General features: G+C 35.8%; 1 protein-coding gene across 4 annotated transcripts in view; it reads left to right on the plus strand.

Moving 5' to 3' along the window:
* Nucleotides 1–21652, plus strand: part of KHDRBS3 (KH RNA binding domain containing, signal transduction associated 3) — a 79909-nt gene that overhangs the window by 32495 nt on the left and 25762 nt on the right. For 2 of the 4 annotated variants that reach the window (XR_002433929.1, XM_021382603.1), the window contains exons 3-7: nt 2169–2285; nt 3783–3929; nt 7530–7669; nt 14572–14682; nt 16123–16315. Coding sequence is in view for 3 of the 4 variants with exons in the window: in XM_021382603.1 (XP_021238278.1) it covers nt 2169–2285; nt 3783–3929; nt 7530–7669; nt 14572–14682; nt 16123–16315 (708 nt within the window). In the remaining variant the exon portion in view is untranslated. The remainder of the gene's footprint in view (nt 1–2168; nt 2286–3782; nt 3930–7529; nt 7670–14571; nt 14683–16122; nt 16316–21652) is intronic. The other 2 variants (XM_021382604.1, XM_021382605.1) reach the window with 2 other exon arrangements.

Below are 21652 nucleotides of genomic sequence, written 5' to 3' on the forward strand. Positions count from 1 at the left end.
ATTACGTGAAAGTTTCCATTTGAGTTTAACCATAAAGTTTCTGTTCAAAAGTAGTGATCATTTATTTAAGAAAATTGACAAGGCTGACTTGAAAGTTCAGTGTTTGGGTTTTATTTTTATTTTTTTTTTTAAATGATTGCAAGTAGTTTGAATGCTTTCATTGCAGTTACACCCTTGTAATCATAAAGTCAAAAGTCTGTGTAGGAAGGGACTTCTGAGACATCTCTGGTCCAACCTTCGGATGACCTCATGAATGCTCTCAGCACGGGAGATTTCCATTACTCTGGGCAACATATTTCTAATCTGTTTTCCTTGACAGTATCTAAAAAAACTGTAAGGAATAAAATGAGGTACCATAGCAGAGTTAAAGGTGTCACCTTAGTATTTTTTGAGATTTGATCTGCTAGTTTCAGAAAAGACTAGTTCATGAAAGGCCTTATTCAATAGCTTGTGGGGACCAGTCATCCATGGCCATTCATTCAAGCTGTATCCTGTTTCTAAGTCGGGAATTGAGCTTGCAGGTACTAAAGAGAGAAGAATTACGTTTTCATTTTTAATAGGCCTTTTTATTGCTTGCATTTCTTTTTGTCTCAAATTGAAGTAGTTGAACTGGAGCTGTAGACTTTCTTCATTGTAGGAGAACCATAGCTGGACTTCTTTTTCCATCAGCGCTTCCATTGTAGCAACAATGGAGTTTGTTAGAGCTGCTACTGCCTCATTGTCAACTGCTGTTGGATTAGTTTAGAGGAAAAGGGAGATCAAATGAGCTCATTGTGGCCATCTAATGATACAGTACTAGAGGAAGAGACAACTGAAAAACAGTTGCATAAATGAGGCCAGAAAAACAAGTAGTTTAAAGGTATTTGTGTTATTGGGTTGCTGTATATTACTTATGCCTAAAACTCTGTTACCATAAGCGGGTCACCTTAGATTACAACAGTTTGTGAATATCATGGTTTTATAAAGCTTTACAAGGGATAGTAAGTATACCTGAATAGTAATCTCCAAATTTGGATATTATTTATAACGGATTAAATTAATGCTTTAGGTAAATGTTGTTCCATACAAATTTCGAAGTGTATCTCATGTTTAATGGCACTTTTTACTATGCAGAAAAAAAAAAATCAAATATGTGTCTCTTTACTTTAGAGAAGATTTTAAAACTAATTTAACTACCCTTCAGATTTTATATACTTTCCAAAATGCAGTGTAAAGATGTACAAAGGCGAACTACTGAATTTACATAGCTTTTTTCTCAGTATGCATCTGAGAATATACATGCTGTGGAGATCTCTCGTGCCTCCCAGCTCCACTGAACCCAATTTTGTGTCCTTAAGTGACAGCAGACAGATCCTTTTTTTTTATTTCTCTGGGTGGGGTTTTGAATTTGTGTTTTTGACTCATCTTCCCTTTGAATCACCTTCTGGGCTGAAGGAGCACCAGGTATTCACAGTGGCCTGTTTTGATGTTTTGTGCAAATGGGTTTTCCCCGAGTAATAATTTTCCTTGATATTTGTGATGCACCACTGCCCTCTCCTTTGTTACCTTAATAGTGTTTTGCCCTGGTTATGAACTGCAGCTGGTTTTGGTAAACTTCAGTGATAAGGGGTTGAGTAACAGTTGAGAATGTCTTAAAGAACGTTCATTTTGGTTTGAGGCAGAACTTATATGCTTATATTTTCTAGATTTAATTCCCTGTTTGTTTCTGTGTTTTAGTGTAGGGTATATTATATGAGTTGCTATATTACCTCATAAATCTTATAGGCAGCATAAGGCAATTCACATTTTTTCATTTTCAGAACTTTTGTTGGGTGCTACTGCATCTGTGAAGGATTGCTGCCAGCTTTGTTTTTATGGTTATATACCTGGTAACAACTGCTGAAAAACTGAATTGCAGTTTGAGCACATCTGGTCTCAGCCTTGAATGTGTCATTTATTTATGCTGTTTGCAAGTTCTTTGAGTTCAGATACTTCTAGGTTTCAGCTGGCATCTGGTAATCCCTAACATGCTGTTAATGTCCTATGTGTTTGTAGTTAGTGACTGTCATTTATGATTTAACACTTGTTTTTTTTTTTTTGCAACTAGAACAAAAAGTTGTTTCAGCAAATTTTGCTCATTTCTGTGCTTAGAAATCCAATGGTCATAATGTCTTTTTGTTTTCTTACAGTTTAACTTTGTGGGAAAGCTTTTGGGCCCACGTGGTAATTCTCTAAAGCGGTTGCAGGAAGAAACACTGACAAAAATGTCTATTTTGGGAAAAGGTTCTATGAGGGATAAGACAAAGGTAAGATTTGAATATTTTAGTAGAGAGTGGTTAAGATACCTGAATTTCTTCCTAAAATTTTTGGGAGATGAAAAAATCCTGTGACAAAAAAAAGTCAGGGAGTAAATAATAAACATCAGACATACTTGTATTAATTAGATTCAGATGGAGACTGTTTTCTGTAAGGAGCCCGTTGTCACAGTTGTTTTTGAGGCTACTACAAGCTGTATGTATAGTCCCCAAACTAGAGTTCCTGGGAAAGTAACTGTGGCATTAGGAGTGGCTCATTGTAGGTCAGTCCTATACTGATTATAATATACAGTGTCCAAGTGAATGTCACAATATTTTCACCTTAGAAAGACTTCTAGATAAAGACAAACAAAGATTTTTCACAGAAAAGAGCACTTAACATTTAATAACATCTATTTTTATAGACAAAGAATAACAAATGATGAAAGCAGATTAAGTACAAGTAGGAAAAAAAATTCACAGCCCTAGGAAGCTGTATACAACTTAAGCCAACATCTGATTGCAGTTGTTTTAATGGAAGATATTTGGTTATGGTGACAGTATCCAAATACACAGCAGAAATCTATGGCCTCATATATGTCTGAACAAACCAACTTCATTCTTACTGTTAGTGTATATGTAACCCAAGCTGTAGCAAACAAAGGCAGTGTAAATCAGTGTGAAGACAATCACATCACCTGCTTAGTGAATTGTACTTTTTTACTGATACAAATTAAAATACTACTTGCCTGTTGTATACCAAGTTTTATTGGCCTCCTTTTGTGGCTTACAATGTTATCGGAAATATAAAACCACTTTGTGTTTTTCCTTCTGTGTGAGAAGGAATACCAGTCTACACTGGAGAGGAGCTCAGAATTTAATTGCTGATTAACAAGTTACTGGTCAGAAAAGGTGGCAAGATCTCAGATGTGACCAATGCATGCATTTCCTAGAAAATCATAGAAGAATTCTAATTGAAACTTTAATGTGATATCTGACAAATAATGAAGTACGTTGTTCTGTATAATATAATACTTAAAATGTGGAGAGAAGCTTTATTTGTTCCTATAGATAAATAGACTACGCTGCTTTTTCTGTCTGACAGTAACGCAGGTACCAAAACAAGCAGTTTCATTGTTGCTGCCTTGGCAGTGCTCATCTTATTTATTTCTCTTTGTGTTTTCTACATAAAACTGGTGCATTTGAGGAAAACTGAAAGCTTTCTCCTTTGTATTACCATTTCTGTATTTGATAAGGAGCTGCTGGGTCCTATTCTGGGTTATTAGGCTTCTAGCGCTGATAAGCAAATTGATAATATTCTGATATTTAGCAACAAGCTTGTCTGAAGTGTATTAGAAAAGTATAAAATTCTAGGCGTTTTAGTTGTCGATAGCTAAATGTGAACAGACAGTCAGTGTAAATGCATCCAAACCAATTCTAACACCTACATTAAAATGTTTAATAAAATTATTAAATGGAAAAAAAAACAACCTTTCTGTGTTTTCTTAGGAGGAAGAACTGAGAAAAAGTGGAGAGGCAAAATACTTCCACCTAAATGATGACCTGCATGTTTTAATTGAAGTTTTTGCTCCACCAGCAGAAGCATATGCCAGAATGGGACATGCATTAGAAGAAATCAAGAAGTTTCTCATCCCTGTTAGTATTTTTTTTCCTATATTTCCTTCTTAGTCTTCAATCAAAGTAATAACATTTTGCATAATAATCATTTCATATGGTATTTTATCTTGATATCCATCAAAGTTATTATCCTAATATTTTGATAATCCCAGGAAAAATAGTTTTTAATTAATGTGTAATGCAATTTTCTTCAGAAAGTGTGCTGGACTTAACCAGAATTTAGAGAAATCAGTTTTACTGAAAGAGCATGCTTTGGTTTCTATATTTGTTCAAGGTGTATTGATATCACTTTCTTCTTATACCGAGCTGATAATGTTGCTAAATTTTGTTCTTGATTAGTACAAGATCTTGGAAATGTGGGAGATTTAGGTAAGGAAAATTTTCAAAGGTGCATATCTTAGAGTGGCAGTAGTATAGATACTTGTGTATAGTCATTGTAGTAGTGTAAGAATGAGTTAGATGCCTGTGCTGTATGGCTACTACAGCTTGAGTAGATCTGCAAGTTCTTCTCTAGGGTGAAGCAATTGGTGCTGATAACCTGAGAACATGAGTGTATGTATTTTGGGGGATTCATTTTGCATCAATCTAGATCCATGAAGCTGGAAGTCCACAAGTGACTTGAGTTGACTGTGTGCTTCTTGGCTCTTCTGACTTGCACCTTTCTTAATGAAAAGTAGTTCATACGCTCCAGTACTACACTTATACAAACCAAAGCAGGTCTCATGTGAACATAAGGAAGCACTTCTGTGCTGTGAGAGTGGCAGAACACTGGCACAGGTTGCCCTGAGAGGCTATGGAATCTCCTTCTTGGAGATCTCCAAAAGCTGCCTGGACATGGGCCTGGGCACCCTGCTTTGGGCGTCCATACTTAGTCAGGGGTTGGGCAGTTGGACCCAGAGCTCCATCTGACCTAAACCGTTCTGTGTTTGCAATTTATGTTCTGTTTTTGAATAACCAATCTTCGCATCAAAAATCTAAGAGTGCCAAGTAGCTTTTTTGATGTATATTTACGTCTTTTCATATACTTCTATTCAGACGAACTAACTGATGAGGTAGGGGAAACCCAGCAGAATATATGTAGGAATGCTGAACTGTTTTAATGTGGAAGGCTACTGTATTTACATGATTCAAGTTTTGTGTGAAGGCTTGAATATCTTTTCAGTAAGATGTAAAGAGATTGTCTGCTCTAGTGGGCAAACAGCTGTCTTTAGATGAAAATGCCCACATTTGATGCCCATAAGAAACGCCTTTTACATTCACTGGAAGTAGAGAGTGTGTGTCTGATTCCTGTGCAAATCTTATTTCTTCATTGAGCTTAATTTACCTAATGTCACAATAAATATACTTAGCGTATATTTAGTACGTCCATTAAACCAGAAAAATTAGACTGATAATGAGCAATTCCATTTATTGATTAGACATTTCTAGTCACATTTTGATAACTGCCTTGATTGTACTGAGCTGAACTACATGATCTCTTATGAAATATAAGATCAAGTCAACACTCTCTTAATTTCTCTTTGGCTTTTCAAATGCAATCTTATTGCAGTAGTTGTAAAAGGTGTAATCTCTTGTTCCTCAACTGCCTGCAGCAGTAACCCCATGAAGCAATAAGGACTGGCTTTGTCCCTTCTAGAAGTAATAAATATTGGGTTAACTCCTGCCAAATGCTATTTGATTTTATTTCCTGTAATATCTGCTGTGGCTTCTAGGCAAACTATCAGTTTTCTTCTAAGAAAGACGACCTGCTTTCAATATATGACCTTAGTTTTTGTTCTTAACAGTGCCAGCTAACTATGCATTCCAATATTAGATGCTGATCCTGATTTATGGAAGTCTTTCGGTTTCCATGTCAGGTCTGATACGCAATCACAGTTGGTGCTAGAGTGTAAAATACAAAATATCCTTGCAGCTGAGTATGGTGAAATGCTATGGGTTTATTGCTCAACTCATTTCAGATCTACAGACAAGCACTTTTACACTGAAGGTGAGCCTTCAACACCTGCAGCAGCATATAACTGTTTCAGACTGACTGAAGGGAAGACCTAAAAGCTTCTGACATCATTTGTTTTGGCTGTGCTCATCAAGTTGCCTTGACTCTTATCTGCCTTTTAGTATATTCTTTCTTTCCTTTAAGTTACCCAGTCCCTTTGTTCTTGTCAGACTTTATGGTCAATAGCCTTTTCAATTGCTAGACTTCTGGGTGTTGTGCTTGATGCTGATCTGTCCCAGAATTCATTCTGGATTTCTACTTGGTAGTTATCAGAACAATGCTTGTTGCCCCTTCCTTGTGGTAGTGTGATTTTGTTGGATCCCAAGTTCTGTTTTACAACAGAGTTTGTATTTCAAAAGCTTCAAATATGCAGTTCTTGAAACAGTTCAGTTGATTCACTCTTCCAGTTATTCTGTATCCTCTTTGCCAGATGGTTTCTCATGCTAGTTAGAGAATAGTCTCAAAGGGGTAGTGGCGGTCAGCCCTTCAATGAGGCCTAAGAGGAGTGGAGCCAGGCTCCACCCCTTCGGTCACACAGGTGAATTGCCTTCTCCTGTGCTCTGAGGGCTGACCAGGTCTTTTCTCCAGGTGCTCCATCAGTGGTTCAGGCCATGACTCAGCAGTTCCCATACACCTTCCTTCTTTGAAATGGAAAGATTTGCAGAAGAGAAGAGTGATTTTTATCAGAAGCATTGCTTCATTATTCTTAGAGGACCTATAAATATTTTGATGCTCAGTGTCTATGTATAGATGCTGAATAAAGTATTCTCTTGATTCACCTTGGTGTATTTGTTCTTTGGCTCATCTTAAGTGGAGGGAAATGACAGAAAAATATGTTCAGTTCTAAAGAGTTCATTGTGCTATCTCTTTTATTCCTATGATGTGCCGGTTTTGGAAGTTGGCACAAAATCCCTTGGAAAGACTCCTGTGGGTTTGAGAAAAACCATGTTAATTCCATATAAATTACTTCAGCTTTCTTTTTTGTAGATCTTGTGTGAATATTTATATTGAATAAGAAACAAATCATTTGTCTTCAGTTTGTTCACCCTTGCTTATTGTAGAATTGAATATTTTAGAGTTCTTTTTTTTTGAAAGAACAGTGAACATTTGTGATTGAATTTCATTTCTTATTTCCTCCTTAACTCCTGATTTTAAAAGCATAGGTGGTTAATCTATTCGTTGTTCATGGAGGGCTGTTCTCAACAGTGTATTTCTTCTGTACCACATTGCAACATCAGGCAATAGATGTTTCCTGCTTTTAATGAGCTATCCATCTTAAATAACTACAGACTAGATCTCAGCTCAGAGTATGAGACCTTGATTTTTCTATTTTATTTTCACCTGTCGTCTGCAGCATTTTAAAATTCACATTTTAAGTGATAAAGCTACCTCCAGGTAATATGCAGTGGGGAAGAAAAACATGACCTGAGCACAAATTGCCGTTAATGCATAGAATTCTTCTAGAAATATGCTTATAGCACTCTTCTGTGTATTAAACTTTTCAGTGGGAAGTTCAAGTTTTTCATTTAAGAGGAAGTCCTTTTAGGAGCTTTGTTTTGCTGCTTGTAACTTGGTACGGTGGTTGAACAGTGTGCTTTTTCCCCCTTTACCCTCCGTTGTTTCAGGACTACAATGATGAAATCAGACAGGCGCAGCTTCAAGAGTTAACGTATTTGAATGGTGGTTCAGAGAATGCAGAGGTTCCAGTAGTTCGTGGAAAGCCATCTATTCGAGCAAGGGGAGTACCAGTTCCTGCTTTGACCAGGTAGATGTCTCAGCTGCAATGTAATTTCATTTGAATGTGTATATTTTAAGCTTATCCTTTCAAACATTTAAAAGAAAACACCAATCTACCCAATGTACAATAGCACCCAAAAACAAGAACAGAGAAATAATCTTGATTCTTCAAAGATCGTCTAATCAGTTTAGACTGAATTAACTGAACTAACAACAGTTAGTTGCTGAAACTTATCTTACGAAACTTGAATGATACACTTTAAGAAACACTGTGCACCGTACAAGATGTTCAGTCTTACTGTGGTTGTTTGCTTAACCATTAACTTTCAGCAGCTCCTTAGGTGTACGTCTTGGCCCTGTGGAGCTCATAGGTTTTTAAAAAGTGTCCTGCCTTGACTTACAGATTTCAGAGTGATTTTTCTAATCCATGGAATATACACATTCCTTTTCTTTACTGTATTACAGTCAATTTTCAGGATTGTGATAAAGTAGTCTTATAGAAATGTTGTAGAAGTAGAACTCAGATTTTGGCTTCTCTTATTGGAACGTTATTCATAAAAAGTAGCTTTGCTTGACCCAAGAATAGGCAAGTTTACTGCCTCTTGTGCTTTATTTATTTTTTTGACACAGGAGATGTTTTGTTTTTACTCTGGAAACTCCCTGTCTTTGTTGAAGTATTGGGATGACAGCTTTAAATCCTCTGAGTCCTGAAGTGCGAAATCAAAACTAAATAAACTCCATAACAGTTTCTTTTATAGTAGGTCGTGACTGCTGCAGTTAAGTGTAACAGTTTTCTACGATGATCTATTTTCCTTATCATGCCACTATGGTTCTTAATTACAACAAGCTTGAAACTTACATTTTTAGCTTCTAAAATAATTTCAGAATACAGTTTTGAAGTGTTCTAGTTTAGTTTAAACATGATAGAAGAAGTACTGAGAAATTATTGCACTTGACAAGATCTGTTTGTGTTGTGTTAACAACCATTGTCTGTCCTGACAGTGGTTGTTAACACAATACAGAATGGACCTTAAAGTAGGGAATTTACATTTGGGAGCATCTAGTAAGAGTATAACTGCCTTTTGCATAAGAACACAAATTCGTTGATTTATTCTTAGATGAGTAATGATAAGCAAATATATCTATTCTCCTTCTTTTTATTTTAATGTTACTTGAAATAGTGGTAATTATATCTTGAGATTCCTGTCTTTAGCACTGTAATCAGCCATAAAAAGTATTGCAAATCAGATCTTACTTGATTTTGATTATTTTTGTTTGCTGATTTATTTCAGTTAAATATCTTGTTTTCAACTTTTCTATAGATCCGTCAGAGCTCTTTTACAGATACTGAGGGCTCAGTACAGACATTTGCAGTTCTCTTGCATGTTTTCTTATTCCTAATGTATCCTTAAGCTAGTGTTTATGTGATACAGAATATGAGTGGTTCGTTCTGATCTTCCATCTTCTTCACTGAGATTCCTTGTAACTAATTTCTGCTGTAAAGTATCTAGTTACATACATACTTAATTATCTGAGAATTTCAGTACAATTAAAAGTTAGCTCTACTTTCATCTTCTGGATTTCAGTAAATTATTTTTTTTCAAGACTCCTTTTTTTATGCAAGATATACGTACTGCTATCTAGCTCTCATTGCTTTGTAGTTCATTGAATTGGCATGCTCTTGAAGTGTCTTCAGGGTAAATTTAAATTTTATTAGCATATGATTTGGAGATGGCAGCCGAAAATTGTATTTGTCTTCTCCATTTTTCATATGGTCTAAAGAAAACTGAAAGATTGTTGGCTTTTTGTGTCCTTTTCTTTAAGACTTGTCTTAAATTTTAGTTCTTCTTTTCTCCCTCAGAAACTGAAGCTTTGCTTTAGCAGAAAAGATTACTTGAGTGAGACTTATATCTCAGTCGCAATGGTACTACAGCCACTGAGTTCAAGATCTCAAACTCAGTTGTAACGCTGTGATTCCTTTTAGCATAAATTGACTTCAGTGAGTAATATTTTCACTGAAGTAAGACTTGGTTAAAGGCTTTGCCTTCCAGTGGTGAGACAGTTTGAGTAACAGGCATGCATGAGACCTCTAAGAGAGGCTGAAGGAAAGCTTTCGGGATAAGTAATTTTACTTGCATATCTTCAAAGTAGTAGACAGCCTGGGAAGACTTCTAAAATTGAGTCTAAAAAAAATCAATTCTAATCTCTCCTTATAATCTGCAGAATATTTTTACAACATCAATTTTAATACTTATAACATCCTAATGAGGATGTGATAACTGTGTTAAAGTTCGCAATTTATTAAGCCTTTCTATAATACATTATTCATGAATAGTTTCACTTGAATACTAATTTTTGCCATTTTTACTCCTTATCAGACATCTTGAAACTGGAGATAATGCATCTTACCAAGTGCCTTCTTTTATGACAACTTTCTACATGTATGTTCAGCTCCATACAAAAATTTATCTTTGTAGAAATTAATGTCTTGTTCTTTCATATAAAATTCTAGCTTGTGCACAGGTATCCCTGTATGTGGTAAGTCATTTCCTAATGATTTTTATTTCACAGTTTCTGGATAGTTCCAGGTTTTCTTGCCTTGTGTTTTTTTTATTATTATTTTTGTGTGTGTGTTGTTTTTTTTTTTTTTGTGACTACAGAGCTTACGCTGCTGCATGGGATTGTTGTGACCCAGGTCAGCACCTGACACTTAGCCTTGTTGAATGTCATGCAATTAGACTCTGCGATTTCTCATGCAATTTCTACCCTCAGCCAGATAAATGTTCTAATGATGAAAAGGCAGGAAGCCTAGCTCTTTCTGGTGGGGAGCTGGGTATTGAAGTGTTCAATAATTTGGTGCTCACACTTAAAAATAATGCACTCTTACTTTTCAGATGTCAACTGTAAAACCTAGACAAAATTACCTGTTTGAGGAGCATTTACTGTAGCTGCCTTTACTCAAATAAGGAAATATTTCAACGTCTTTTAACAAAATAATGCTATACTGATTGACTTAAAATATTGCAGATGCATGGAATTCTAAATGTTAAAATTAAGGAATTCCAAGCATTTACTCTGAGTAATAACATTTTAGGAAGCTGGTCCTAAATTTCACAAGTATTTTCGTATTGGATCCATTCTTCTGTATACTTCCCATTGTTGAGCAGAGGTACTGAAAAGGAGCTTCATATAGAAGGTACTAATTTAATTTGTTTTTACTAAAAATAAGAAAAGCTACAAACTTGAGCTGTGATTTTGTAATTGGAGTAGTAAGTCATACAGTCATCGAATAAAAGGAGAAGCTTGTAATAGCATCGAGTATGTAATTAGAGGAAAAAAACATTGATAAATGAGAAGATGAGACAGCAGGGCTATTGCCAAGGGAAACTGGTAGGATGGGCTAGATACAAGCTATGTCTGTTGTGGTCAAGCACAATAATTATTTTTTGAAAATAAATCATGGAAATTATATAAGACTACTGTAAAGTGGTAGTGATTATAAAAATTATTACTAATATACACAAAAGTGTTTAAGTAGTTATGTGAATGTGTTTAAGTTGTATGAGCTGGTAAAATGCTACTTCGTTGGCAGTCAAAATACTACCTGTGAATTACTTCTAAATGTTCATGTCTCCAAGTCTAATTATGGTATAACCTGGTTCTGAATAGTACGAGTTTTGTTAGAGTGCTTTTCCACATGTCAAACTCTTGAATCAAAAAGCAAAAGATAATAAATTACAAGATCCAGTGGCCTAGTTATTTTTATCTGAACACAGTGAGGTGCACTTTGGGATTTTCATATAGTAAAGTTATATAATTACTATACTATCTGTATAAACAGTGCTGTAGCACAGTGGAACGTTTTTCTGAAAGGTCTGTTCTTTCATTCTTCAATGCATTCGTAACAGCAGATTAAGAAAATTGCTTCATATAAATTGTTTTTTGCTTGTATTTTTTTCTCATGCTGAATTACAAGTATAAATTATTTTTTAGAAAGGTATTATGGGGTATTATTCAGATTCCAACCAAATATTTTTCATGACATAGTGAGTGAATTATGTTACTTTCACACACTATTCTGGGGAACAGATTACTGTACCAGGAAAAAAAACAAAATCAAGTATGATGTTTTGTTGTGTTTAGGCACTGGGAATAGGAATGAAAGACTTTTTTTTCACTGCAAAATCTACAAGTTATTTTACCAAGCAATAGGAATAAAATCAGTTGTTTGAACAGCAAAATTTACATCCTCACTAAATGCACAGGTTTTTTCATTGGATTCACCACTGCCAGACTAATACAATCTGGAAAATCTAAACCAAGCTGGTAATAAAAGTGGAGCGTTAAAGTGCTTTCTAGCATGACTGTAGTGATCGTTTTGGGGCAGTAGAGTATTTCTTTGATAACAGGACTCAGTGGCCTCAAGTGCATAGACTGTCACTTTTTCTTAAAAATACAGCTGGAGGTCATGTTCATAGCACCTGGCTACAAGCTAAGATTTGGTGTGTGCTTAAGTACTATTTTTAACTGTTGCAAACTGTTTAGTAGATAATACAGTTTATATGTACTTAAGGAGTAGAATTTTCTTCATCCAGAGAAATGCAGGGGATTCTGGTTAGCGCACTTATATAAGATTCAAGAGTAGAGTTTTTCCTCATAAATGTGGCAAAATAGGCAAACTTTTGTCTCCCATAGTGTGTATATACTTGCATGTTTGCAGTATCATAAATGTGAGGAATCACAGACGATGACTATTTTATTTCAGAGGCTTCCTCTGAAATTCAGGGAAATCTTTTCGCTCTGTGTGACTGAATGCTGGCACAGGTTGCCCAGAGGCTGTGAGGTCTCCTCCCTGGAGACCTCAAGAAGCTCCCTAGACTTGATCCTGGGCACCCTGCGCTGTGTGTCCCTGCTTGAGCAGGGGATGGACCAGACGGACCCAGAGGTTCCTGTCAACCTCAGCCATTTCGTGATTCAACGTACACCCTTTGCAGGAGCAGTCATAGCAACTCTGACCTTAAGGCAATCTAGTTTAATATACAATCCCTCTTAATTGCTGTACCTTCATTCTTACACTGAGAATGATTGGTAAATATTTCTTTAATCATTTCCATTCTGTTGTTGGTTTCTACTGGATTCTGTCACATTATGTCCTCAGTTGTCAATTGTAGTCCAAAGTGCCTTAATCTACTTAATTTTTTCCTATATATAAGTTGTTCTTTACTGTCATTTTCAAATGAGAAAACAGAATGGTAAATAAACATAGTGGTGTTACCATATATATACCATACTATATACTATTTATTCTTTATTTACATTTTCTAAAATATAGTTTGATTTTTTTTCACTGGGTCATAGATCACTACGTCAGTGTTAAATACAAATGCTCTATGGGTAGGTATAACACAAAATCCGTTACTTAGCATAATGTTAGGAGATGTGCAGCTGCGTGTGTATGTCTAATACACGCACGCACACGCGCACACACACACACACACACACACACACAAACTGCACCCTCTTAGTTTTCTGCTTTGAATTTTGGTTGCTATTTTTTCTTTCCTTGACATTCAGTTTGGCATTCAGCTCCAGATTAAGGAGCTGAGGATATGAACTCATATTACGTTTTGTACAAAGATAGTACAATACTATACTTGCTTTATTTGTTCTGTAACTTGTTTCTGAGACAGTTGGCTGCACCATCTAATGCATTCCTAATAAGAAAAAATTCTCTTGCTTTAGAACCTTTTCCATTCTTTTTTGATTGTGTAGCAAAAAACTTAATGGATGTTACAGATAAATATCTCTGCATTCTTTACTGATGATTTCAGACTCTTGGCAACTTTCCTGATTCCAGAGTGTTTGAAAGACTTGTAGCTGTTTTAGGCTTTTCGAAAATGCCATAAATTACCTGACGTGCTTTTGAGTTTTTTAAACTTCTTTTAATGGTCTTTGTCCCAAAATTTCAAAGATAGTTTCAGCTTTTCAAGTGACACCTGCTTAAATACCTCTCCTTCTTCTGCTCTGCTAGCCTTACTGAACTCCTTTTGCCCCCTCTAAATTTGTTTTTTTTTTTTGACAATTGTATATTTGGTGTGACTTAACATGGGATGTTCTGGAATTTCCTCCCATACTGCATGTACACATTTTGCTCTCATATTTTTAATATTTTCAAACATAATTTATGCCTTATTCCAATTAAGCAATAACAGAACCTGTGTTCTTTATTGTAAAGACATGAAAAGATTGCTGTGGAAGTGTTTCCTCTGTATTGTATGTCAGTTTCTCTTATTGTTCCTGTCAGTCAAAATTTAGTTCCTGATATCTTCTTCAGTTTCCTAAAGTTAGCTCTTCGCATCATACCCTGATAGGATATTGGCTCAGTCTGCGTGGTTATAATTGAACTCTCCAGTTACTGGGTTTCCTGCCTCTGCACCTTTTTATAGTCTTTCCCATCCTGGTGTAGTTAAAATCCGAGTGGTGTAGGCCAGTACTATATTTCTCAATTTGTTCATGAGTTCTCAAGAACTCAAAAAACCTTCATATATGAATGGTCTCCTAATATAAGTGTGATTTCCTACCATCACTATACCAGTCCTGTTAACTTTTTTAAATGCAGAAGATACCTTTTAATCGTGTATCTGGTGTTATAGTACTTCTCCAAGAATAAACCTATGCAGGCTCTAAAAATTGTACTTTTTTCCTCCTTCAAATGTTTTTCCATGTTTTTCAGCATGTCCAAATTCTTCCTTCTTTCACTTGTACCCAACCTGAAGGATGCAATGAAGAATATTATTTTGTGATTCTTGAGTCTTTTGACTTTTTTTTTTAAACTTGGTATTGACTATTGTCTATGCCAGTAGACTCATTTCCCTTTCTTTGGCTTCGCTTGGAAAGTGTCACATTTGCTATTTCTTTATATTACTTCAGCAGGCTGTGTCTGGGAACATCACTGCTCACCCCTGCCCCCACTTCAATGAAGTCAAATAAGCAGCTGGTACCCTGTCCTGAGGAGGCATTCTACAGATTAGCCAAAAACAAGTAATAAGCACAGTTTTAAATCACTTACTCTCTCTGTTTTGATCAGTAATTAGAAGCAATTAGATGCTGATTTTAGCAAGTGTTTACATTTCTGCATTCTTTCACCATTTATGTAGTTTTTTAAATAAGAATTATTTCTGCTAAAGCATTACACTTTTTTTCTGATAAATTTATTTTAAAAAGTTATAGAATGGCTTGGGTTGGAAGGGACCTTAAAGATCTTATACTTCCAGTGATTTCTAGTTATGTAATTTAATTGAAATGGAGTAGGAAATCTGAAAACTAGATCTGGATCTAACTCTGCAGTATTGGTTATGTTGGAAATAACTACTGAAATCAGGACAGAATATTTTTATCCAGTTCTTGCTCAAGAAATAAGATGATGGTTTGATGTGTAGAGAAGGCTGTGAAGAATTTTTGTTCATTTTCTTCTGTGTAACTGTTACATTAGACAATAATTGTGTCTTAAGTCTGTATGCCTACAGAGCAATCATTTAAACTCAATTATAGTAAATGGAGGGAAAATGGACTCCTTTAAAAAGGAGATGTCTATTAGCAATATTTTAGACATCCTGTTCAAAAGAGGATAATTGATGCAAACTTGGCAAGTTTTACTTCTACGGATCTGCCTTTACTATAGGAAGGCAGGAGGGAACTCTACCTGTAAATGGGTCAAATACTTCTGCAAACTGTCCCTGTTTACATCTGATTTTTTACTTCAATATGGAAATATAGAAGTAATTCAAATATAGAATTGTTGAAATTAATGGACTGCAAATTAACCTTCATTACCCCTTCAGAATTTTTTTAAAACTTTATCTATATACATCTATTATATCTTGTCCTGGAATACACATATAGGTAATGTCCTATTAAGCACTTGTCACATTCATTACAAATGTGAAAGTTTCCTGTAACAGCTGGAAATCACTTCTTTAGAACCAGAAGAAAAATCATTTACTCTGACCCATTCAAGCTCTCGCATGCAATGTCATCTTTGAATTGCATTTCGGAGCTTGCTCAGGATGAGAAGGGAGATGGGACTGATTCCTCTGTGCAGGACCTGTGTGTGAGATAGCGTGACAAATTCGAATTAACTTGATATTCTGTGTTTGTGATTTCACATGCTATAAATCAAATTTTAGTAAAGATGATCGATTCCAACAAATTGAGTGTTTCTTTGTATGTGATCAGCAAAAAGAATGGCTCAAACTACTGAGAAGTTCATCATTGAATCATATGTCTAGTTTTCAATCTTCTATCATTTACTGCATAATGCATTTAATTGAATTAAAGCATATAGAAAAATGTCAAACTAAAATGGCTCTTTCATAGTTTTTGTCTGTCTGTAGCAAAGCCCAGTTGTCATGCTGTTGTGGGAGGGAGCTACTGAGAGGGATACCAACGGGATATTTATGTAAGTAATCCATGTATTCACAGGGGCCGTGGAGGAGTGCCTCCACCACCTGCAGGAGTACCGAGAGGGGCACCAGCGCCCAGAGGAGTGCCTCCCAGTAGAGGACCAGTCAGTCGTAGCCGTGGACTTCTAGCACCCAGAGCAAGAGGAGTACCTCCACCTGCAGGCTACCGGCCTCTTCCACCGCCTCCAGCGCAGGAGACGTATGGTGAATATGTAAGTTGAGCTGTTCTTAGAACTATTAACATGAGGTGTTTGGATTTTTGAAGGAATGGGTCTAACTACCACTTCAGAGCCCAGCAGAACCTCTTCAAATAGTACCTAATGAAGTCTTGCACCCAGAATCTACGTAGAATGTTATAATCTCATTGCCTTCTTCAGCTTGAACTGTTTCAAATTGCTAAGGCTTCAGGTTTTATGTACAATCATAAAGACATTCACAGTGCATTCAGCAAAATATTTATGTAGTTCTTAAATGTATCAAGTTTCTGCTTTAAAAAACCTGAAAAATCACATTGTTGGTAGATGTTTAATTCTGAACTTAGAGTAATGTTCTATTCTTTAGTCCAGAGCCATGTTTATAGCCATAGTACTTGCTCAGTGATTAGATAATTAAAATGATTTTACGAATGCTTCAGAATTGATCCAAAGAACTTTAACAGTCATCCAGTGCACCTCAGTCAGCCTTTGCATATTTATCTTGATTTCATTGCAGTAAAAAATTAAACATAGCAGAATACTTTGTACATGATTGAAAATTAGAGTTATGAACTGTAAGGGTAAATTTAATTTGTACTGAACTTACAGAATAGTGGGATAAAGAAAAAAGGTTATTAAATCAAAGCTATACTAATAAAAATAGGTTGTCTAATAGAAAACATTTTCAAGGTCAATACTTTTGGTGTTATATATATCTTAAAATTCTTTCTGCCCTTTTTACAGGACACTCTGTTGTCCAGACTTTGTATCTCTTTATTCAAGCTTGCAAAAACACAGTTTGGTAGTTCTAGAAAACATTTCTTTCTATTCAGATGTCTTCTTCCATTTTATTTTTTTTATTTACCTACCTCCTATCTTACCACAAAAGTTTCAAATCAAATCTCAACTGTTGTCCATCAGTCAGAAACATGAGGTCCTATGTACCATTACTTTGTGGAGGTACAAGTTTAATACTGCTAGCAAGAACGTTTTTTCACATACCTGAACAATGAAGGAGAAACTAGTGTAATTTATTAATATTATGGAATCTTGTAGTTAAACAACCTATCCAAATGTCCCTTGGCTTTACCTGACTTGACTGTTCAAAGTGGATAATGCAAGTAGGTGGTTATTTCGTAAGACTTTGAAATCAATTAGTCGTGATAGTCCTTTCAAATCAATTCTGCCTATTTCCAGAGCGTATGTAGTAGACTGGGTAGCAGTGTGGTAGAAGGTAAATAGAAGGTAGACCTGATTAATTTTGTATTTTTAAATACCTGTTTGTAGCATGTGTGCACAGAAGTGTATGGCATGGAAGTAACAGCCTTTTGAATTGGTATCCTGATGTATGTTTCTTTTGAGAGAATGATTAGGAAATACAAATAAAAACAGTGCTATGTTATATAACTGCTAAAAAGAACATTCTCTAAAACTAGATCACTTATCTTCCAAATATCTGAACAAGGGTAAATGTATTATGCTGTAACTGATGAAGCAATGTAAGTAGATTCATTTTCAAAATAGCATATTTTGCATCTCCTTTGTTAAAATTGAGCTTTGCTAGAAAAGTCTTACGAAAACATGAACCATGAGAGTACTGTATGTTGTGTCAAAGCGTGGTACTTTATCCTCCTGTTCAGCATACAATCAAAGGGCCTTAACTGTATATTTTAGTGAGTACGGTGACATCATAAGAGTCATATTTCAGTTTTTGCTTACTAATTTCTGGTACGAATTAAGTGCTGTTTTGCAAACCCAAATATCCAAGCTGGGTAAGGTATCACAGTTTGCTGAGAGGACAATAGATTGTGAATATTGTTAAGAAACTACTTAAGCAGTATCTGTGGCATACAGTTTCTGAATCCCAGAAACCGGGATATCTGCAGAAGTTACAGAGCAGCCTTTGAAACATCTCCATTGTCGACTGGAATGTCTGCAAAGATTTGTGAAGGTTTTCATTTCCACAGGCTAACAGATCTCTACTTTGTACATTAAAACAGTGTGAAACTATGCAAGCTTAGAAGGAAGCAAGCTATGTAGTGGATGAAGCCTTCAACCACTTGATTCTGTAATTCTGTAATCTAAGATGATGCGGAGCTTTCAGTACAAAAAATCTTTGCCCTTTCTCTGCCATACCGTTATGTACACGGTGTGACAGAAAATGAGGCCATCATTGAGTCACATAAACAGTTTCCTCTTTATCACTCTCTTTAGTGACTTATTTCATAGTCCTTAACGCATCAGACCAATGAATCTTTAACAGTAGTTTACTCAGTTTTGCCTCCTGTCTATCCTAATTTCTCTCCTATCTTCTATTATTTAAGAAACTATCTGTAAAAATAAATTAAAAAAATGAAAATTGAAAATATCTACAGTAGTCTGAAAAATCTGAAGAGTTAATTTCGGAGGCAGTGTTTCACACTAGGGAAATGATGCCAGGGGCAAAAACTCTTTGATTTTGACATAGATGGTAGTTAACATGGGTTCAAAATCAAACAGGAATAGATTGTGGCCCATGTTTGGAGCACAGAACTGAACTCTTACAGAAGGCTCTACACGGAGGTAGACTGCCTTCATCTCTCAGTCAGCTTTCTCAGAGGCCTGTAACGCTCTTGGATGCTGGATGTGGCCTTCTCTGCTGAAGTCGCACAAGTACTGGAATAGAAGCAATATCTGCACGTTTTTCCAATTCAGTGTAGTTTTTCCATTTTTGCAGTCTCACTTAGCTATTGCTTTCAGCCTCAAGGCCCGTTCTTCTTGGACTTCATCATATTGCTAGGACCATGATGAAGTTTTTGAAGCTACTAAACCGCTGCTCCTTATCATCTTCTGCTAACATTGTTTTTTTAATAGCTGTAGCATCAGTTTATGTGATAGGAAAAATTCAGGGCTCTGCAGCCAACTGACTTTATAATGGTGGGTCTAATCTCTCTGCTCTGGTGTGATAAACTTTCTCAGAAGGCTAATAACACCTCCCGTTTCTAAATCCTCACATGCTTGGGTCAGGAGAAAGCCTAGTATGAGGTAGAACCATGTGCAGGATTATTTTTATAATACTTGGATAAGGGAAAACATCCTATATGGTTGCTAGCTTTATTGAAGCACTTGCAGATAGTCTCGGGGATGCTGTTCTCTTAATTGAGAGTTGCTATATTTACAGAACCAAACATATGCAATATATAAGTCAAAATATTTTTCGTGTATTTTTAAGCTATTTATTCCATGAAGATAAGGAATAGGAATTGTTTTTTTACTACCAGGAGATTTTAATCTTTTCCATAATTTTCAATAAACAGAAAATAAGTAACAGTACTACTTTTTTTTTTCTAGCGTTGATTCCTTAATATTCAACCAAATATAGGATAAGAATGTAACTGTTCAATCTCAAGTACTATCTAGTAACAACTTCTGCTCTGTGCTTTTTGTTGTTGTCCTCCCACCAGCTTTAAAACTTTGAGGCTTTTTTTTACACATTAGTGATGCAGCAATGTGGCTGAAGCTGTTCAAGATTAGGTCTTTATTTGCTGCTGTTCTCGTTTAACAAAAATGTTTTGCAAATATTCTCTAAGTATTTCAATTCTCTACTGTTTGAATATATTTATGATGCCACGTCAAGTGTTTCTTTGAGTGCTTAAAGGTGTTAAATGAAACGTGAGATTTACTTGAGCTGATAGTAAGTTCTTAGGCATTAAATACTGAACTTTAAACATGGATTAAAAGCACATTGTTTGTGGAACCAAAAAATAACCTGGCAGTCTAGCGTGTTATGGACAAGACTTGCTTAAGCACTACTTCAGAAAGCAGTCAGTTCTAAACGTTCCTCCTTGAGTGTGGGAGAGATGGCAGAGCTTTAGTCCTGTTTCTGGCAATTTATTGATGCTTTCTTCTGTTCAGACAAGGGTTACCTTAGTGGCAGCTTTTCCTAATGCCACATGTACAATGTTTAGCAGTTAATGTTTCAAGCAGAAAGCAATCCCATTGAAACATTCTGTAATGAGAAACTGAATTAAGATAGAGCGTCAAGGAGCCTCTCTAATGTTGAGTAAATTGTAACTTGAAAAAGAATGATGTGAACAATTTACAATTACTTTTTTTTTAATTTGAAAATGAAGTGTTCTTCAAGGAATTTATAAAACACTTTGATGTGTAATAGATGCTGATAACAAACTTGAAAATCTACATTTTATAATCTGTGTTTAGTTATCATCTGATTCTGGAAGATCCTAAAGCTTAGAAATTGCTAGTTTATAATTTCTGAAGCACACGCTTCTGGGTGTTTCCAGAAATACGTCGCTTTTACTGGTGGACAAAGCAGTGCTTCAGATTGAATTCAGACTTAACCCTTTAATTGTCATACTAAGACTATTCTACAAGGCTATACTCATACTACAAGTTATATGCACTACAGTAGTGTGAGGCTATGCTCATACTGTTCCCTGCGAGAAATGGGGAAAACTCAAAGGACATAATAACATTCTGGATAACGAGATCCTACACAAAAAAAGATCAGATGTGATGCTATAAGTCTGAATTAATTGAAAGTGTGGTTCCACTGAAAGCAGTAGAAGGCCTTCAGTAGAGATTCCTGTTGCAGATATTCCCATTTTCTCACTTCTCTCTGGAGAGCATGTGCTCATCACCATGCTGCTGGCTGTCCTGGCATTCTCTGTCATGAGGTGTGATTTCCTTCCTTTCCGTTTTGGAAGGAACTCTGAGAACTTTGTGGGAAGATTAAAGGGAAGGAGGAGGTGGGGGTGGTTTGTTTACAAGTGATGTTTGGCTGGATGGCTAAGAACAAAAGTCTAGACTCCATTTCACAGCCCAGTGATTAATATAAAATATGTATGTATCCATTAGTGAATGGAATGAATGCAAAGCCTTAATATTTCTAGGTGAGAGCCCATTCAGCTGATCAGCCTATTTTTTTAGTGCATCTTCTTAGAAAGTTTATTCAAATTCTCTCAGGCTTAATCTCCAGCATTCAACTTTAATTCTGCAGATGCTTAGTTTGGCTGTAATATCAAGTCATTTTTCCTTTGTGAAAAATGCCAGGTGTAATGGTGATGAGTTTAGGGCAATGAGTGTGGGAGTGTATGCGTCAATTCCTAAAGAACTGTTTATACCACAGTCATAGAACCATAGAATATCCTGAGTTGGAAGGGACCCATGAAGATCAGAGTCCAACTCCTGGCTCCACACATAGCAATCTGGGAGTTAAACCACATATCTAAGATTGTTGTCTAAATGCTTCATGAATACCAAGAAGATTGAGACCACAATAGATGTTTTTCATGCCTTCATTTTTACCACTCATCTTGTGTTAGGTGGCTTCAGTACCTACTGAGTGTCTTAATA

The sequence above is a fragment of the Numida meleagris genome, unplaced genomic scaffold, assembly GCF_002078875.1.
Source record: "Numida meleagris isolate 19003 breed g44 Domestic line unplaced genomic scaffold, NumMel1.0 unplaced_Scaffold252, whole genome shotgun sequence".
In the NCBI taxonomy this organism is placed as follows: domain Eukaryota; kingdom Metazoa; phylum Chordata; class Aves; order Galliformes; family Numididae; genus Numida; species Numida meleagris.